The 19,864-nt window shown below is 35.3% G+C and overlaps 2 protein-coding genes across 8 annotated transcripts; both read right to left on the reverse strand.

Annotated features, from left to right (window-relative positions):
* Positions 1 to 1,235: 1,235 nt before the first annotated feature.
* On the reverse strand, positions 1,236 to 11,554 carry Y55B1BR.6 (Ovule protein; the record flags this gene model as incomplete). 7 transcript variants are annotated; one of them, NM_001312982.3, is made up of 5 exons in its annotated part: positions 1,236 to 1,753; positions 2,015 to 2,134; positions 2,833 to 2,884; positions 7,345 to 7,433; positions 11,429 to 11,554. In NM_001312982.3, the coding sequence occupies 5 exons, from the start codon at positions 11,459 to 11,461 to the stop codon at positions 1,565 to 1,567; spliced, it is 483 nt and encodes a 160-aa protein (NP_001299911.1). The 7 variants fall into 7 exon arrangements, with proteins under 7 accessions (NP_001299911.1, NP_001299910.1, NP_001379867.1 ...); NM_001312981.2 differs by having other exon boundaries at positions 1,316 to 1,753; positions 2,788 to 2,884; NM_001393256.1 differs by lacking the exon at positions 11,429 to 11,554 and having other exon boundaries at positions 1,316 to 1,753; positions 2,788 to 2,884; positions 7,345 to 7,444.
* Positions 11,555 to 11,667: 113 nt separating this feature from the next.
* magu-1 (MAGUK family) lies at positions 11,668 to 19,445 on the reverse strand. Its single transcript, NM_064800.4, has 9 exons — positions 19,360 to 19,445; positions 18,755 to 19,065; positions 17,938 to 18,150; positions 17,548 to 17,628; positions 17,250 to 17,436; positions 17,106 to 17,203; positions 16,159 to 16,337; positions 13,519 to 13,777; positions 11,668 to 12,905 (listed from the first exon to the last, which is right to left on the reverse strand). The coding sequence occupies exons 1-9, from the start codon at positions 19,436 to 19,438 to the stop codon at positions 12,609 to 12,611; spliced, it is 1,704 nt and encodes a 567-aa protein (NP_497201.1). The 5' UTR covers positions 19,439 to 19,445; the 3' UTR covers positions 11,668 to 12,608.
* Positions 19,446 to 19,864: the final 419 nt, after the last annotated feature.

The raw sequence follows: 19,864 nt of genomic DNA on the forward strand, positions 1-19,864 counted from the left end.
CTTTTTTTTCTGACATGTATTTCAGTGACAAATGGATTAGAAAATATAATGCTCGTAATTATTTATAAGTGTGTGTTGTCTCAGAGCCACGTCTGAAAATACAGATTTTTTCTCGAAAATTTCAAAAACTTTGTAGAAATTCGATTTTTGACATAAATGATCTCTCTTTTTTTCTGACATGTATTTCAGTGACAAATGGATTAGAAAATATAATGCTCGTAATTATTAATAAATGTGTGTTGTCTCAGAGCCATGTCTGAAAATACAGATTTTTTTTCGAAAATTTCAAAAACTTTGTAGAAATTCGATTTTTGACATAAATGATCGCTCTTTTTTTTCTGACATGTATTTCAGTGACTACTGGAATCGAAAATATAATGCTCGTAATTATTAATAAATGTGTGTTGTCTCAGAGCCATGCCTGAAAATACAGATTTTTTTTTCGAAAATTTCAAAAACTTTTTAGAAATTCGATTTTTGACATAAATGATCGCTCTTTTTTTCTGACATGTATTTCAGTGACTACTGGAATCGAAAATATAATGCTCGTAATTATTTATAAGTGTGTGTTGTCTCAGAGCCATGCCTGAAAATACAGATTTTTTTTCGAAAATTTCAAAAACTTTGTAGAAATTCGATTTTTGACATAAATGATCGCTCTTTTTTTCTGACATGTATTTCAGTGACTACTGGAATCGAACATATAATGCTCGTAATTATTAATAAATGTGTGTTGTCTCAGAGCCATGCCTGAAAATACAGATTTTTTTTCGAAAATTTCAAAAACTTTGTAGAAATTCGATTTTTGACATAAATGATCGCTCTTTTTTTCTGACATGTATTTCAGTGACTACTGGAATCGAAAATATAATGCTCGTAATTATTTATAAGTGTGTGTTGCCTCAGAGCCACGTCTGAAAATACAGATTTTTTCTCGAAAATTTCAAAAATTTTGTAGAAATTCGATTTTTGACATAAATGATCTCTCTTTTTTTCTGACATGTATTTCAGTGACTACTGGAATCGAAAATATAATGCTCGTAATTATTTATAAGTGTGTGTTGTCTCAGAGCCACGTCTGAAAATACAGATTTTTTCTCGAAAATTTCAAAAACTTTGTAGAAATTCGATTTTCTGCAAATTAAAATTGTTAATTTGAAAAATGTTGTACTTGAGTTTTAAATTATTTATTTGATATTTTTGAGGTACTTATTGGTTTCGTTCCCCCCAAAATGTTTTAAATTCTAAAATTTCATTTTCCACCTTTCAAATTAAAAACGTTAACAAAAGTACTTGATGTTTTATACACTTTAAAAATAATCATAACATCTTCATTGAAGGATTTATTACAATTAAAGATTTTTTGGGGAAAATTTTTGAAAATAAAACTTGAAAAATTGAAAGAATTTCACAAATAATCGGAGGATAGGGAAGCAAACTTACAAAAGCTTAATTATCGATTTTTTTTGGATTTTTCATGTAATGCCACGTGGCACAGTGAGTAGAAGCATGAGACCGGGGAGCATAGAATTTTCGGAAAAAAAAATTTCAAAAAAAAAAAAGTTTAGGTAAAAGTAGACATTCGTCGCTTTGAAATGGGTTTTTTGTTGATTTGTTGTGCTGATTCAGATGATTGCTTATCAGATATTCCAAGCCATTTTAAAAGACGTGTGGTACCGGATATTGAGTGTTTCTTGTCCACCTTGCAGTAGTCACTTGACGTACTTCTTTGCGGACCCCCTTCGGTTGGCTCCTGGAATTTAAGAATTTTCCAATATTTTTCTAATTTTGAATTTACAGGTTTTCTGATATTTCTTAATTAATTGTTGTTTTTTGATGTTTTTTTGAGTGAACAACCTGCCAATTGGCCAATTTTCCAAAAAAAAAAAATGAATTTAAAAAAAATTTATTCAGTAACGTCTAAAATAAGAAATTGTAGAGAAAGTGACTGAAAGATGAGGTTTCGAAAAAAAAATTTGAATTTTGATTTTGTGTCAATTTGGTTCCAACTCACCACTGGCTCCAACTCGAATCGATCGGAACTTCCATTTGAACTACTGTTACGGTGGGTCATGCGAACCTGTAGATGCGGTACTGCGCCAGAATGTACTGAATGGCGATGCTTTGTGGTTACCTGGAATGTTGGAAATTTGGGGGAAATTAAAAAAAAAACTAAACGGAGCTAAAACTAAAAAACATTGGTGAAAGTTAGGCCAGGTTTGCAAAGTTGTAGCCACGCCCACTTTGCAAGTCTGGCACAGATTTTGAAATTGGTAGGTTCCCGCCGTTTGATTAGACTGAGGCTCAGGCTTGAATTTGGAATGGAGTTGAGTCGGGCTAGGCTTAGACTTAAGTTTAGAAGTAAGCTTTAACCTAAGTTTCGACTGAGACAGAGACTGGCTTACACTCAGGCATACGTATTCGTTTAGGCTTCGACTTATGCTGGGACTTAAACTCAGATATAGGCTTTGGCATGGGCTCAGACTGAGGCCTAGGCTTAAAGTTAGGCTTTGACCCCCCCCCCCCCCCCCAGTCGCCGGTTCAGTCTCCGGTTTAATCTGAAGCTTGGGATTATGATTGGGTTTTAAATGATTCAGGCTTCAGTTGAGGAATACATATAAGTGATGTGACGTCACACTTTTGTAAGCTTGCAGTGTAACACGTGTGGCAAAAAAACCAAGAAAAGTGAAAAAGTCGGAAAAATTAAAGTCACTGGTGAGTGAAAAATCAGGAATATTGACAAAAATTCAAAATTTTCTAGAAGAAAAAAAACGAAAGCGTCCTCACAATAAGCACTTCGTCACCACTTTTACACAGACTCATCGAACGAACTTTCAACGGTGGATTTGCTGTGATCTCCATGAATTGGGCGGCGGCATCTTCGCTGAAAATGTTGAGATTAATTTGAGAAAAATCGAGAAATTTTTAATAGGTATCTACAGTAACCCTACAGTACTCCTATTTTACGCTGTCACTTGGTGTCAGGCTGTCTCATTGGGGTTTGATCTACAGAAAATGCGGAAATTTTCCCCCAGGAAAATTTGACGTCAGCACACTCTTAAAGGTACTAAATCAGTTGAAAAGTCCGCTAAAAATTTTCTGCTAAAAAAAAAACTAAAAACTAAAAATTTTCTATACTTCTCCCTTGAGTTATGCCACTTTTAAGTTGCTGAGACAAGAGAGTGTGTCGGGGAGGGAGACGTAGATGGGGCGTTCGTCTGTGTCTCCTCCTCCCCCCACACTCTCTCGATTTTCAAACTTTGAAAAGGCATAACTATGCGGGTTATGGTTGTCAAAATTGGCGGAACATCAAAATTGTTGAAACTTTTGCCATCAAAGTCTGGTCCCGTCTAGTCATATTATAATCCTAATTCTCCCTTCAAATTTGTAGACGGTCGTTCTGAAAGTCCCCTGTGCCAAAAAAATCCCCCGCGTCATAATTTCCCCCATGTTCTTCGTCTCTTAACGTTCTAAACCAAAAATAGCCACCCTTACGGAAATCTCAAATAAATTTGTCAACTTGAGAAGGCTGGAACAGAGGCGACTAAAAAGCGAAAAAGATAGAATGTCAACATATTTTCTTTTTCTCTCTCTCTCTCTATCGGCTTCTTCTTATAGCTCTCAGATCTTTGAGCGGCTCCATTGTTTTACTCGTCGTGTCATGCGTTACTCGACTTTTTGCTGCTACAGAAAGAAGAAAGAGGAAAAAGATATGAGGAAAGTGTTGCCATTCCATCTGGAAACAGGGATAGGAAACACGAAAATTCAATATTTATGCGCGAGTAGTGTTAAACTCAATTCCCCTAAGGGATCCATGATCCTTGAGCTTTTACTCGGTTTTTCGTTAGTTGGAGATTCAAAAACAATTCTAGGCGATGATTCTCGTAGCTAGAGGTCCTCTAGGAGCCGAGGAATCCAAGGAGAGTTGTGCCGACTTTCAGGGGCAGATGTATAACAGCTGAGGGTGTGAAAGGATTTGAACGGTCTTTTAAGTGTCCTCGCCAACTCAGGCGCCCAGGAGAAATCTGCAGGCGTCGGGAAGAAATTTGGATCCTATAGGACCCTCAGCCTACTCAAGGGGCCGTGTAAAGCTTCGTAGGCTTTCAGTGGCTGCTGAGGTTAAATGTCTTCTAGGAGTCTTAGCCAACTCGGAAGCCCATGAAGACCTCCTAAATCTTTTAGAACCTGAAATATGTGGTTGGGACTAAGTAGGATGCAATCAGTTCTCTAGGAGTCCTAGCCTTCTCAGAGGGCCTTGAAGAAGACTGCACCGACCACGAGTGAATATAATTCTAAAAAGGTTTCTTTGACGTTAGAATCCTCAAATCTTATATTTTCCTACCATAACATTCCGGACCCCGTGAACCCCGTCAACAACTTGACATTTTCATTTTGGTCCCTTTCCCCCTCCTTCCGTATTCCGTCCGCAATATAAAATTGGATGCCAAGAAAGAACAAAACAATGTTTTCCTTCCGTTTCCCCACTCCTTCCAAGAAGGACGTCCATTCACAAAAAAAAGAGAGGGAGAGAGAGCCCATTGAAAAATAAGATTGATGACACCTGATATGTCTATGCGGTTTTTCGTTATTTTTATTTTTATTCCTATGAAAATAGACAGGAATTTATAATATGAGAATAAATATGAAGATGATCAGCTATGATAAAGGTATGGGGTGTTTTTGGGATCGAAATTTCCAAGAAAATTGGGAAAGTCAAAAGTTGGCGTAGATAAGGCATAGCTTAGGCCTAGGCTAAGGCCTAACATAAGCTCAGAATTTTGTTGAAACCGTCTGTTGAAACCGTGTACTTTCCAATGTTTTAGCTGTTATCTGTCCCACATGGCATTCCGAAAAACTTCCACTTCCTCAAAAAAAAAGTGTCACATGGTCCTCCACCCTTATGTTTCAAGTTTACAAACATTCTCCCTTTTTTTGCTTGTCCATAGTTGCAAAAGCGAAGAAGCAAATTGTGACCATTGCTCTCAGAGAAACGAAAAAAAAGGAAATTTGCGTGAGTGTCAAGTGCACATCAAATTCGTTTTGTCTTGGAAAGATGAGAAAAGAAGAAAACATGTTGTCAGTGACAGATCAACCGGTTCAGACTAGCTGAGAAAGTTAGATTAAGGATGGGAATTGACCATTCTTCAAGCGAAAACAGGCTAGGAAATTGAATTTTTAGGCTTAAAAATAGGGTTGCTATTGTACTCCAGACATCCTGCACATCTAACTCTTCATCCACGCTTGGGTAGGGATCTTATGGGAGATATCCGCGGTTGTGGGGTCTGAAGCCTGCCTGACGCCGGCCTCTCGCCTTGTTTCTACATTATTGCGAGAAGTCAAAGGTAGGGCTGGCATATCGGACGTCCGGCGTCCGAACCGGAAGCATATGCGTCCGGTTTTGGTATTTAGAAAATTTTCCGAGAGGTTGGTTTTCACGGCGGCCGACAATTTCCGCCACTCATTATAAAATTCTACGGTTTCGTATAGTGAGTAGCCAAACTCGGAAATTGTCGGCCGCCGTGAAGAAGTTCTAAAATCCGGACGCCCAATATGCCAGCCCTAGTCAAAGACTTGGTGTTTAAACCACATGGTGCAAAACATGGTTCTTCCGCCGCGGCTGACACTTTTCGGGTTACGCGGAGCACTTTACAGAAGGTGCGGCTCGCGGTGCGAGGCAAGCGCAGGTCGTAAATTATTTGAAAATTTAAGGTTTTGATGTATTCAAAAACTTTTCAAATTCCCCATAATTTTCGATTGAACTGGTTCGTTTTTTGCCCTTTTTTGGGGGAAAATATTACAGAAAATTTTTTCTTGAATGTTGCCTAGAAGCTGGAAATTATGCACATTTTGAAATCTAAATTTATTACAGTACCCAGTCTTCACAGAAGAATCTTATTGAAAGGCCTTCAAATGGTCTGAAATTCAGGCGATTATGATAAATTGGGTTTACTGTAATTTTTCGGAAATTTTGGTCGATTTCCCATGTTTTTTCGGCATTGTTCTTAGAAAACCCTACAGAAATTTCATTTTTAGACCAGCTTAGAGAAGCCTAAATTTAGAGAAAATATTTCCGCATTAGTCCCTCCGCTTCCTCCACAAATCTTACAAGTTGGTCTATGAAGTGGCCCTTTTGAGCTAAAAAAAGATTTTCTATCCTCCTTCTCCTTCTCTCTTTTACAAAAAAAAAAGACAAAAAAGAATGAAAATTTTCTCGGCTCCAAATAATTCCCTGAAGACCCGAGTCGAGAAGGAAAATTTGATGTTTTAGGCGGGCGGAGAAGACACATTTTCATGTTCAAAAGACACACCAAGAATATTTTTTTGATAAATCGAGCCTTTTTTCTCAAAAAAAACCCGGAGCTGTCGATAGGACTGATACCCGGAAAGAAAAAGGAATTCCAACAAATTTTTGAAAATAGAGGGTGGCGAAGGGTCTCGAGGGGAGGAGGAAGCGCGCCAATTTCATGTACTCCTCGAATAGATGGACCCAAGTTCGCGCGGGTGCGTCTTGTGATTAATCTTCGAGTTACAAAAGGGGAATGCGTAGTTTTTTTGGGGTGGGGTGAAATTGGGGACGGTAGGGCATAATTTGAGCTTTAGGGCTTGTTTGCAATAAACCACTTCAGAAATTAGGGGACTTACAAGGGAAGGGTCAGCGAAGTTATGACGTTATGAAAATATAGAAAAAAAGTTATTGGAATCCCTAGCGAAAGATTTTCAAATTATCCAAAAAAAAGTGCTTGTTGAAGCCCGAGAATAGAAAAAAAAGCTGTCCCTTTTTAGTACTATTAGCAGTTAAAATTGAGCTGAAATATCCATAAGAGGAGAACAGAATAAACCGGAATAAGATCGATGCGTGGTCCCAATGATGAGTCCCAATGAGCGGTAGCTTAGTATTCTTATCGATTCGGGGAACACTTATGTATGTTTTATATGTACTGTGGTGGAATTTCTAAACTTTGTTTGGATTTTCCCAAGTCGACTGTCGCAAAGTCCTCAAACAAACTAGTCAGGACGTATTTTAGTAAACTAATCTGTGGTTTTTAAAGTAAAATTATGGGGTTATTCAAGTAATGTCGGAAAATTAAAAACTGTAGAAAAATTACGCCACAACTGTATTCAAGTATATGAAAACATGAATTTAAATACATTTTGCTACATTACTTGAATAACCCCATTAGAGTTGCAAGGACGAGTCTTGAATCACAGGAAATTTTGTTTTTAGAAAGATAAAGGTTACATGAGATAAAGGTTAGTTACATGTACGTTTACTTAGTAGTTTTCACAGCTGGTCTCAAGAATAAGGACTTTAATGATACTTTTCATAAGAATGTGACAACGTACCAGGCATTGCGATGAATCTGATTGCGTTGCATCTCGATACTGCGCAGACGTTCACGATGACGCTTCTCCTTTTCCTTCCGTTCGGCTTTCTGAAAGTTTTGATGGCTAATTGGGATTAAATTGGGTTTATTTCGCCCTTAAAAATTGTTTATTCAATTCTTAAGCTGAGTTGCCGTTTTCACTAAGTTGGGCACTTTTCACAGCCGATAGTATCGGCCCGATACATTAATTAGTCTTGGTCCATAGTCTGTTATGTTCAGTCCTGGGTCGGAACCAGAACCCCCACCCAACTGTTCCCTTCAATGTTAGTTTCTAGTTGTTTCTTGCAAGCTTTTCCCGTTTCATTCCTCACCATCATTCATCACATTTAATGGGACACTACTCCGTTTCTTCTCCCATTGGCCTATGGTAGATCAAAAAAACCTAAGCCCTAACTTTGAGTTCCTCGTTCAAAAGAAGTGATGACGAGCCTCATAAAGAATAATCGGGTAGTCTTTACTATTTAGAAAAGGAAGCTCAACCGGAACCCACTAAACGTCACTTTTTCGGGTCTTTTGCGAGATTCTGAATGAAAAAGATCGAAGAACGGGCTTCCTGTCGTCGCATCCTCTGATATACTACGAAAATTTTTGACAGATGTGCGGAGTGATGTGACGCGGAAATGTTTCGAGGGTGATGTACAGAAATAGTTGCAAAGTTCGGAGTTCAAAAATTGAGTTTTTCTGCCTGGAAACTGAAATGTGAAATTTCGGCAAAGAGAACGCTATTTTCATCCCCCAAAGAAAGGAATTTGTTAAAATCCAGATTTTCTGGAAAAATAACAAATTTGCGAAAAACCGAGTTTTCCACGAGTCTTTCTGACCCTTTTTCACCACTACCATGAAAAGTTCCAATACTCCATTGACGCATGTAACTAGGCCTTGGCCTGAGTCTAAGCCTAATCTTAAGCCTAAGCTGAAACCTAAGCTGCAGCCTAAGCATGAGCCTAAGCGTACGCCAAATCCAAAGCTAAAGCCTATACCTAAGCCTAAGCGTAGCCTAAGCCTCCGCCTAGTATTCCACTACCCGATCCCTTCAATGAAACGTGAAAAGCCCGGAATTAATTGCAGTTTTGCAATAAAACAAGACCCCGAGTGACCCTAAAAATAAAATTCCCTTGCTGTATCTTCAAGAAATTTGAAATTCCGCTTTCCCATTCAAGTACTTGGTACTTCTTGGCTCTCAACATTTGGTTCCCGAAAACATTGAATAATTAAGTGAGGGATGGACGACGACAATTGTTGATTAATTTTGAGAATTCCAGTCGGCTTAAGCTGAAGAAAGTTATGGGGGGGGGGGAAGCAAGAAAATTTCGAAATAAAATTTTAATAGCGAGGCTGGAAATGACGTGGGTATTGTTTACTAGGATTCGTTGTTCTGAAAAGTTGTAAAATTTGGACTGTTTTTTCTCTGAGAAAAATTATATAAGTGCCAAGAAACACCACTCTTTGAAATTTTTTCGAAAACCGGACTTCACCGAAAAGTTGCAATCGCTAATCACCAGCTATTTTTTTGCTCGACCCCTACAATGCTTTAATACAAAATTACAGTATAAAAAATGTAGAAAATTTTTTATTTATTTGGTCGACCTCCAAATTGGTCGACCTCCAAAAAAAGTGGCAAAAAAAAAGTAATTGTCACTTTTTGACAGTAAATAAAAAATTTTCAAAGAATTTTTGAAAAGTTTTCTTGCGATATTCGGTCAGTTTAGGTCCATATGAGTTATTTTAAATAATAAGCTATGGTCTCGCCACGCACCCCAAAAATCAATGGATGGCGGGACCATTTCGTATAAATGCGCCCTCCTTTAAAGTAAAGTAGAAGTGGGAAAAAATACACTTTAGTGGCCGAGTTTTCTGTTTTAGGCCGTATCACAAATTTCGTCGGGCCTACCAGTCCGTCCCCGCCAACAAAAGCCCCTGTTACACCATAGACATTGCACTTTTGCACTTCCTCAAACAATATGTCAGCTGCCCCCCCCCCCCCCCCTTCTTTCAATTTCACACGTTTCAATTGATGAATCGATTAATTCTCCAGGATTTCATCGAGAAATTGAGATATTTATCAATTATTTCTGTCGGCTCAGAGCATGCGTGTCTGTTGTAAATTGGAGGCTCGAAGCTAGAAATAAGCCACATGTTGTTATTGCTTCTTGTGGTGTGGTCCCTGCTTAACTTCCTACTTTTTCACCTGATATTTTTTTACTTTTTTTCTGAAAAAAGTGAACGCATGAGCTAGGAGAACTGGCAAGAAAAAAGATGAAAAATGTGTCAGGAGGGTGTGAAAAATTGACGAGAAAAGTACAAAAAGTCAAGGAATTTGAACTTTTTATGATCAGCTGTACATAGGGTGGAACTTTTTGCAAAAAAAAATCCGGTCATGGTGGATTTACTGATTTTCAGAGAAAATAGGAGTCTAAGCCAATACCATTGAAAAGTGATTTCCTTCTTTTTTTGCTACTGTAAAGTCAGTTTAATGTCTTTTAATTAGCTAACAATCGTTCATATGGCTGAAAGAAAGGTGGAGAAAAATAAATTCCGAATTTAATGCAAAAATAAAGACAAAACCTAGAAAAGTAAAATCAACCAAACATTGAGTGATTCTCAAAATTATAGTGTTCAATATCAGTTTTCGGTGTAAAATTGTTTTTCTTTTGAAATATAGTCTTTGATTGAACCTGATGAAATTAAAATATGAAGGAAAAACACGAAATCAACCATTTTCGGATATTTCTCAAATTCCCACGCATTGCACGAGAATCGCGCCAACAAACCGATTTCCAGCCGAGAAGGCTGTGTATAGGTACACAAATTCTTAGAAAAATTCTAGATCCACGTGGCGATGTATGCGTTTTTTTTTTTGGAAAAAAACCCACCGAAGTTAGGAAGAAATCAAAATTTCAAAAAAAAAAATCGAAAAGTGGAAGCCACATGGAATTTCGTTTTAACTTGGCAAAACTTCAAAACAAGTTATTTTTTAGATTTTCCCCGAGCAAATCCACGTGGCACGGCCCGGCAAAAGGTACATCAGTGTTAAAGCCACTGATAATTGAGTTTAGCCAAGTTTGGGCCCGTTTTAAGAAAAAAAAGCTTTGGTCCAAAAAATTTTGAATTTATTTTCGAACATTTTTTATATTCATTACAAAAATGTTGGGCCATGCACGTGTATTCAGCTCGACCAATGCCTCGAAAATTTTCAAAAAAGACGGGAAAAAATATTTGAATACCCCAAGAGGAATTTCACCGCAGCGCGTGCAAAAATGTCTGCATTTGCGCGTGACGGTGTTTGCACAAATTACACCGAATGGTCGAGCTGAAAACACGTGCCATGGCGTTTTTGAAAACAACGCTACCAAACGTCCAGATATACGATAGACAAATTGCGTACAGATACCACTTCTCGGGCCGTGCGTGGCTACTAAAACGCCGAGTTTCGGCTTAAGTGAAAATTCAAACTATCTACGTGGATTTGTTCGGTTTTCGTGCTATTCTGTGGATATTTGGGGAAATTTCCCTAATTCCACCTAGCACACTCGGGGAAAAACTAATAAGTCTCCAGGACCTCGCTCCAGGATTCTAAGTTGTTTACCCGTTGAGTACCACTCCCTCTCGCATGCTATTTCCCCATTCAACTCTTGTCTGAAAAGTTCATTTTCAGACTGGATAAATATTTTGTTGCCACTTTACAACATGGGCCCGGGCGGTAATCCGAAAAAATCTTCCGCAAAAAAAAATATTTACAGTAGAAATTATTTTGTTTGGCTGGCTGTATTTAAAAAAAATATTTTTTCTCAAAATTTTTAATTACTGAATTAAATTATCAAATTGCCGAAAATTTTAAAAATTTTACAATTGGCACTGAAAAATTTTTGAAAATTTTTATTTTTTGAAATTTATTGTATCAAACTCGGTGAAAAACTAAAAACTTCTGATTTTTTTGTTGATCAAAAAAATTAAAATTTCCAAAATTCCTCCGGAACGAACTTTTTTAAAAGTGATTTACTAAACGCCTACGCCTACGCCTAAGCCTAGTCCAGAAACCTTACCTGTTTGGTGCGTAAAGCTTGTGCTCCGAGCATTGTGTTCAGAAATTAGGATATTAGGTGAAAACTCAAAAAATTCAAATTTTCGTTGAAAATATGTCAGTAGGGATGGGGCTTCTTAAGAAGAATAAAAGAGGCGACAGGAAAAGCGAAAAAGAACAAGAGAAAGTGGGCGGAGCTAAGGGCGGAGTCCGTGAGGGGGTCCCTGAAGGCTTTTTGCTTTTTGAGACGGAAAAAGTGATGTTTCTTAAAAAATTTTATTAGGAAAAATTGTAATAACGTATTTTTAAAGCTAAAACAATCCAATTGATAATCGTCGAAAAATTCGAAAAATTGAACAGAAAAAAAATTAAAGCACCACAAAAAAGAAATACAGAGAATCGTTTTTTTTTTTTTGAAAATTTGAAAGTCATGAAACGGGAGTAAAATATGTAATTTGGAATTTGCAGTGTGTGGCCGTAGGTTTTCTTTTGACGGCCACGTAGCAAAAGCCAGGGAAAAAAAATAGAAATTGATTAAAATATTCACATTTGATAAGGGAGGGGGTTTTCAGGAATTTCTGGAAAAATTTTAGAATCGGAAATTTTAGAAACAATATTTAGCAGACCCAGATCCGTTTCTTATTTCCTTAAAGGTGGTCGAATTTTTTTAATTGCCTTATTAGACTTAAAATTGTCCGAAAACACCGAATTTTATGATGAAGCTTCTTTAAAACTTTTCAAAAAAAGTTATGACGGCTCAAAAAAAAAAAAAACTAAAACTAAAACTAGTTAAAATTTGAAATTTGACCGACTTGTCAACGTCCATCGACTTTAAAATACCGAAATCAAGTTTAAAACGCAGAATTATCAACATGTATACTCAAAATTTGACAGTGATTTCAGAAAAAAAAGATTCCAACCGCTGCGGCATCGACAAGTTGGTCAAATTTTAAAATTTTCTTAGGCAATTTTTTTTAGGCCATTTTTTGAGCCGTCATAACTTTTTTTTGAAAAGTTTTCAAGAAGTTTCATTATGAAATTCGTTGTTTTCAGACAATTTTGAGTCTAATAAAGCAATTTTTAAAAAATTCGACGACTACACCACCTTTAAATTCAAACTTGAAAATCCCGGTTATTGGCCAAATTTGAAAAAAAAGTTCCAAAATAAAAAAAAATTTCCTCTAAAATTCCTAAAAACCACGCTATTCTCCAATATCATCAAGCCATTTCATCGGCATCCACGTGGCTTTTGACTCGAGTTGATAAATGAGTCCAGTGAGCTCATTCATAGTAGTATCTAGATCAACATTTCGAATAATCGCATCACAATAACCACGATACTTTTGCTCCATTTGTGCCGAATTATCGATAATTTGACGGATTTCGACGTCGGAAAATGCTCGCGCCGCACTCGTTGCAGCGGTATTCTGGGAAATGTTTGAGGATGAGGCTGCCGAGTGGGAACGTGTCGTTTGGGAGCGGTAGACTTCTCGGGTGTGCTGAAAATTTAGTTTTTTTTTCTGATTTTGGAATTTTTTGGTTTAAAAACTAGCACGTTGTAGGTTTTTTGGCACTTTTAAAAATATTTCGATTTTTCTAAATTCAGAGAACGTCGCATTTTTCTTGTATTTTTGAAATTTTAATTTCAGACAAATTTATTTTTAAAAATTTGGAAGTTTTGACTTTTTCAGTTTTTCGATTTCCCTGTATATCGAAAAAAAATTTTAATGTTGTTCTTCGTTTTTTTTTTTCAATTGTTGTAATTTTCAGTCATCATTCTACTAAAAAACTGACAAATTAATCGTTTCCCGAGTACTTTTTCGTGGATTTTACTAATTTTTTTTTTGATTTTTCGATTTTTAAATTTTTTTTCCACGATACTTGTTAGTAAAATATGAAAAAATTCTGAAACGAAATGTTTAATTCAAACTTAAAATAATGCCATTTAGCTAAATGTCTAGCAAACCCAAGTTAAACCCAAGGGTAGGCTAAATATTTAGCAGACCAAAGTTGGGTATGCTAAATATTTAGCCTACCAATTAGATTTTCGAAATAAAATTTCAATTTTCACATTTTTGTTGTAATTTTGAATTCGCTGATCTCTGTAATCACCTTAAACTCGCCAAACTCGGGCGGTTGCACAAAAATCACAATCGGCGCGAATTCCCATGTACGGATATTCTCAATTGCAAGCGGATGTGGTGTCAGGAGCACGGTGCCCTTTTCGCTGGCTTTTCTGACAGATTTCAGTGCGGTTCCGTATAAATTATCGCGAAATTCTCCGTATTCGAGCATTTCTTTTCGTTCAATCATTCGCTCCATTTCTGAACGCGACGTGAAATAATAGTTGACACCATCCGATTCATTTGGTCTGCAAAAATTGATGGGAAATTGATGGGAAATCATTTTTGTTGGGATTTTTGGATGCTATTAATTCGAATTTTCGAGTGGATTTTAAGCTTTTCTTTTTGAATTTTTCGGAAGATTTTTGAAATATTTGTCTGCGGTTCTTTTTTGAATTTTTAGAGATATTTTGAATTTTTCGGAATATTTTTGAAATATTTGTCTGCGGTTCTTTTTTGAATTTTCAGAGATATTTTGAATTTTTGGGATACTGAAAATAATTTATATGAGTTTTTAAGCGAGATTTCGCGAGTTTGTGGGATCTTATTTAGAATATTTATTTGAATTTTTGGATAATATTAATTCGAATGTTCGAGTGGGTTTTAAGATTTTTTTCTATTTTGAATGTTTGGATTTCTTTTTGAATTTTCGTGAGTTTTTTAAGGAGATTTTGGGAATTTGTGGAATTTTTAATTTTTATGAGATTTTTTGTTTAATTTTTGGATAGTTATTTGAATTTTCGAGTAATTTTTTTTTAACTTTTGGCATATTTATTAGAATTCTAAATTTTTTGAAGGAGATTTAGCGAATTTTTGGGTTTTTTTTCAATTTTTGGATAATAATTCGAATTTTCGAGCAGTTTTTCACTTTTGCTAAAGTAAGGATTCTCAAATTTTTGATTTTTTTTTTCGGAAAATTTTCGAGATCTTCTTTAAAAACCGCAAATGAATATATTTAGAATGTTTGCAAACTTTTTTTTTTGAATTTGTGGGATACTTATTAGTATTTAACTACAGGAAATTTTGCGAACTTGTGGGATTTTTTTAAATTTTTGTAGAAGTAAAAAAATTTTTTTAGATATTAATTTGAATTTTTGGAGATTTTTTCTCAAATTTTTGAAAAAAAGCAGAACTTGAAAGTTTCAAGGTTTAGTTAATTTTTGTAATCGAAAAATTTAAAAATTATCAAAATCCAAGTGGAATTCATTTTTTGCCACGTGACTCTGCTGGAACCAATTTAAAATTTTTTTTGCGTTTTTTTTCCTGGAAAAATACTTTGCCAACTACAGAATTTTCAATTTTCATATTATTCTTCTTTTTTTTTCCTCATTTTTTTTTTCTGACTGGCTCAGAAGAGAGAACAGTTGATTAGTTTCTAAAAACCTTTTTTCTGTTCAAAACGAGGTCATTAACAAGAGGCTTAATGATCCTGAACCCTCAAGTTCTCATTGGAAACAAAGAGAGTATAGAATGTATCTGAAGTGGTAAAAATAGAGCAAAATGTTACAGAAAGCTGGAGGAAAATGACTTTTTTTCTATATATCGGGGACAAAGCAGAAATTTAAAGGTGGAGTTCGGAAACAGAGGTGGGCGGATATTTTTTCGGATATTTTCTAATAATGAATTTATCAATAAGTATTGATGTAGTTATTCTGGAAGAAATGTATCCGAACAAAAGAGTAACTATTAAGCAACATTTTAATATGATAAAACTTAGAAAAATTCTACAAGTTTTCTGTATAAACGATATGCAAGTCCATTATCCGATATCCGTAATATCCGTAATATCCGATATCCGATGTTGCTCGGCTAATAAGTTTTAAGGTCTCGGTAAGGAAAACTTGTAGAATTTTTCTAGGTTTTATCATATTAAAATGTTGCTTAATAGTTACTCTTTTGTTCGGATACATTTCTTCCAGAATAACTACATCAATACTTATTGATAAATTCATTATTAGAAAATATCCGAAAAAAATATCCGCCCACCTCTGTTCGGAAAATGGGGATTTAGTTTTAAAATACTCGGAATATTCCAATATGCTGAAATAGTAAAAAAGAAAAATTTGAAAAAATCGCGAAAGTTCGAAAAATCCAGACCTTGAAAACGCAGTTTTTCAACTTTCGCTAATTTTGATTTTTGAATTTCTCCAAAATTAGAATTTCGACCAATCAGCGACTAGCTCTGCCAACTTTTCAATCAATCAGGAGGAGTATGCGGAGTTCGAAGTCGCTGATTGGTGCGAAAGTTGGCGTAGCTTTAAATCTTGGAGGAAATTCAAACAGGGAAATTCGCGAGAGTCGAAAATTTGCGTTTTTAAAAGTTGGATTTTTAAATTTTTTCCGATTTTTTAAATTTTTCTTTTATAGTATTTCAGCATATTGGAATATTCCGAGTATTTTAAAACTAAATCCCCATTTTCCGAACTCCACTTTTAAGACCTTTTTTAATTTAAAAAAAATCGAATTTTTTGAGAAAACTCAGTTTTGAAAAAATGATTTTATTATAAAAATTTCATAAAATTCGTATTTTTAAGATTTCGTGTAAAATTGTGAGGTTTTCCTGATAATTTCGAAAAAAAAAAGTAAATTTATATTTTAGAAAGTAAACGTTTTTTTGTTCAGGTTTTACCTCTGCGGCCTACTCGTGTGCGGAATAGCGTTTGTAAATCTGTCGGCGAAAACTTTGAAAAATTGCCGTCGAATCTCATTTCTACCGACTCCTGGAGCACCGAGAAGCACAACGACTCGTCGCCGTTTTTTCTTATTTCTCCATCGAAATACACTCTCGTAGAAGCGTCCTTTGTGATTCTGAAAATCGCAAAAATGTTCGATTTTTTTCGTATTTTTAAGGATCCGATTCGAGATTTAGTGTTGCCAATTTTATAGCTTTGAATTGAAAAAAAACTACACTTTTTAAAGAAAATTCTGAAAAAAAGTGCAAAAGTGGAATTTTCTGGATTTCCAAAATTCCAATTATCTGGATAAAAACCACGTGTAATTGGTTTTTTTTTAAATGAAAAAATTTCTCTTTTTTTTACCTAAAAAGTAACGAAAAATCCATTTTTCTGTTCAAAAACTCGCAAAAAATTGATTTTTTACTTAAATTTCACTGAAAATTCCCATTTTTAACCTAAAAAATCCCAAAAAAATCGATTTTTCGCGCTAAAAACCCCACAATTTTCAGTCGTGAACGTTAAAAATCGCCATTTTAGCTAAATTTCCACTGAAAATTCTCTTATTTTTTACCTAAAAATTAACGAAAAATCCATTTTTATGTTCAAAAACTCGCAAAAAATAGATTTTTTACTCAAATTCCACTTTTTTTTTCGATTTTTTGAATTTTTAAGGATCCGATTGGACTTTAGTGTTGCCAATATTTTATAGCGTTTAAATTGAAAAAAAAACTACGCTTTTTAAAGAAAATTCTGAAAAAAAGTGCAAAAGTGGAATTTTCTGGATCTCCAAAATTCCAATTATCTGGATAAAAACCACGTGGAATTAGATTTTTTTAAAATTAAATTTTCTCATTTTTCTGAAGTCATAAGTCACTTTTAAACCCTTTTTCCAAAATTATACCTCTAAAAATGACTGAAAATCATCTGAAGTATCTATTCCATTTTCTGGAATTTCCGATTGACACTGTAGCCATTCCGACGGTACGAGACCCACTTTTTCTGAAAAAATCATTATTTTTGGAATTTCAGAGCGCAATTTTCTCACTGGAATCATCTCGATTCTCGTCATCATGACTCTCTTTCCGCCTCGCCAGTGCTCCGAATCCGATTTTTCGAGTTTGCCACCAATATTGGTCCTTTTCGTCGAGGATCTCTAGAATATCACCGCCGCGGAAGGAAATTGCAGCTTCTGGGCAGGGATGACGTTTGTCCTGCCATGGATCGTAGTCGAACTGAAAACTAGGAAGAATTCTAGGCTATTTTTACGGAATTTCTACTTGGAAATTGAAAAATTTGCGAATTTTGGACTAAAATTCTGAGAAAAACTAGAAAAAACCACTTACCAAAGCTCGGGCATACCGATGTGACGACTTTTTCTGCTTTAACTTCTGGTTTATTTCTGCAGGGATCAGCTTGAAGGTTATCTGAAAAATAATATTGGAAATTTGAGAAAAAACGTGTATTTTTATAGATTTTCTTAAAAACTTTTTTAGTTCAGGCTAAAAGTTACAAATTACTGAGAAAATGCAAATTTTTTCTGATATTTCAGGTTTTTTTTTTAAATTATAATAAATCCATCTTCAATGTTTTTTAACAAATACAGAATTTTTTAGCAATTTTCAGGTATACAAGACGATACGAATATGTGATTTTTTACAAATTTTCTCTGATTTTCGTGATAAACTGCTAGGAAATTGTTGTTTTTTCGAATTTTTTAAAACAAAATCACTAACAATTCCATTATCACATTTATCCAGCAGCTTCACGATTTCCCTGGGCTCCTTATCCGCTACAGTAATCCCATTGACCTCCAATACTCGATCGCCTTCCTGAATACATCCACTACGGTCTGCCACACCGTTCGCCATTATTCGTGCCACGTATACTTTGCCACGTTCGCATTTTATTGTTGCACCGAGGGGTTCGCCACGTCGCACTATTCGCACCTGGAAAATTGAAACAAAAAATTAGAAAAATGAAATGGAATATAAAATTTTTGGGTCTGTTAAATATTTAGCAGACCAAAGTTGGGTATGCTAAATATTTAGCAGACCCAAACCAATATTTAGCAGACCAAAGTTGGGTATGCTAAATATTTAGCAGACCAATGCCAATATTTAGCAGACCCAAGTTAGGTATGCTAAATATTTAGCAGACCCAAGTTGGGTATGCTAAATATTTAGCAGACCAAAGTTGGGTCTGCTAAATATTTAGCAGACCATTGCCAATATTTAGCAGACCCAAGTTAGGTATGCTAAATATTTAGCAGACCAATGCCCATATTTAGCAGACCCAAGTTAGGTATGCTAAATATTTAGCAGACCAAAGTTGGGTCTGCTAAATATTTAGCAGACCAAAGTTGGGTCTGCTAAATATTTAGCAGACCAAAGTTGGGTGTGCTAAATATTTAGCAGACCCAAGCCAATTTTAGCAGACCAATAGAATTTTATAAAAGTGGAAATTTGAAAAAATTGTCAATTTTACTAGCCAATTTTTCCAAAATTTTGAAAATTTCAATAGAATTTCCGAACAAAAACCGTCGATCCTCACAATTTTCACAGCGACCCCATCATCCTCGTCAACTTCGAACGGAACGTCTGGAAGCTGCGGAGCAAACCGCCCGGCTGAAATTTCCTGCGCCGCCCATAATACTCCCTGTACACGTGGCAAATTTAGGAGCTCAACGAGTTGCTGAACCGACGAAGATTTGATATTTGAAATGTCCCAGTCGTCGAGAACGTTCTGTGATAGTTCTTGAAATGAGATCTCTTGTTTCTGGTCGTTTGTTGAGAAATTCCGCAGAATTGATACGGCTTTTTGTTGCTTTTTCGTTAAACTTGTTCGTGGAGGCCTTTCGTCGTCTGGAATTTCAGTAAATTGGTGTTTATTGCCACTTTTTTTTTCAAAAGTAGCTAAAATTTGCTTAAAAACCATAAAAAACTTGATTTTTTTAAGATTAAAAATGTTTAAACTAGCTTATTTATCTACTTAAAATTCTAAAAACCGTATTTTCAAAAAAAAAGTTATATTTGGGTCTGCGAAATATTTAGCAGACCAAAATTCCTTTAATTTTCGCCGAAATTGTATTATTCTTCCGCCAAGAATCTCTTTTATCTGCTCAATGTCTTGCAATTTCTCGATTTTCAAACACGTACTCTCATTAGATGTCCCCGCTGCTACTTCCTCTGCATAATCCAGTATTGTTCCAAATATTGCCGATAAATTGTCGGGCATTTGAGATCTGGAATTCGGTTTTTTCTTCAAATTTCTTCAAATTTCAGCACTAATTCGTAAAAATACACGAAATTTCTGTCAAAAAATCAATTGAAAGCGAAAAAATGAGCACTTTAGTGTAAAACAAAGGGGGAACCTTTTAATTTAGAGGGGCTCGGTTAAACAAGGCGTGCGGCGGAGTGTCGTTGCAAGGAAATTTGAATTTAAATTTTATTTTTTCAGGTTTGATAAAACGTATTTAAATTAAAATTTATGACATTTTTTTATTGTAATCGTTAATTTTTCGAGTTTAAATCAATTTTTGGCGAAGTTTAGTTCATAAATATCGACTTTCCTTCGATATTTCACAATTTTTTCGATTTTCTTCGAATTTTTCAATCATTCTTTTCTGATTTTGGAATCGAATTCCAGAAATTTTCGAAAATT

The sequence above is a fragment of the Caenorhabditis elegans genome, chromosome III (genome assembly GCF_000002985.6).
Source record: "Caenorhabditis elegans chromosome III".
NCBI lineage: Eukaryota > Metazoa > Nematoda > Chromadorea > Rhabditida > Rhabditidae > Caenorhabditis > Caenorhabditis elegans.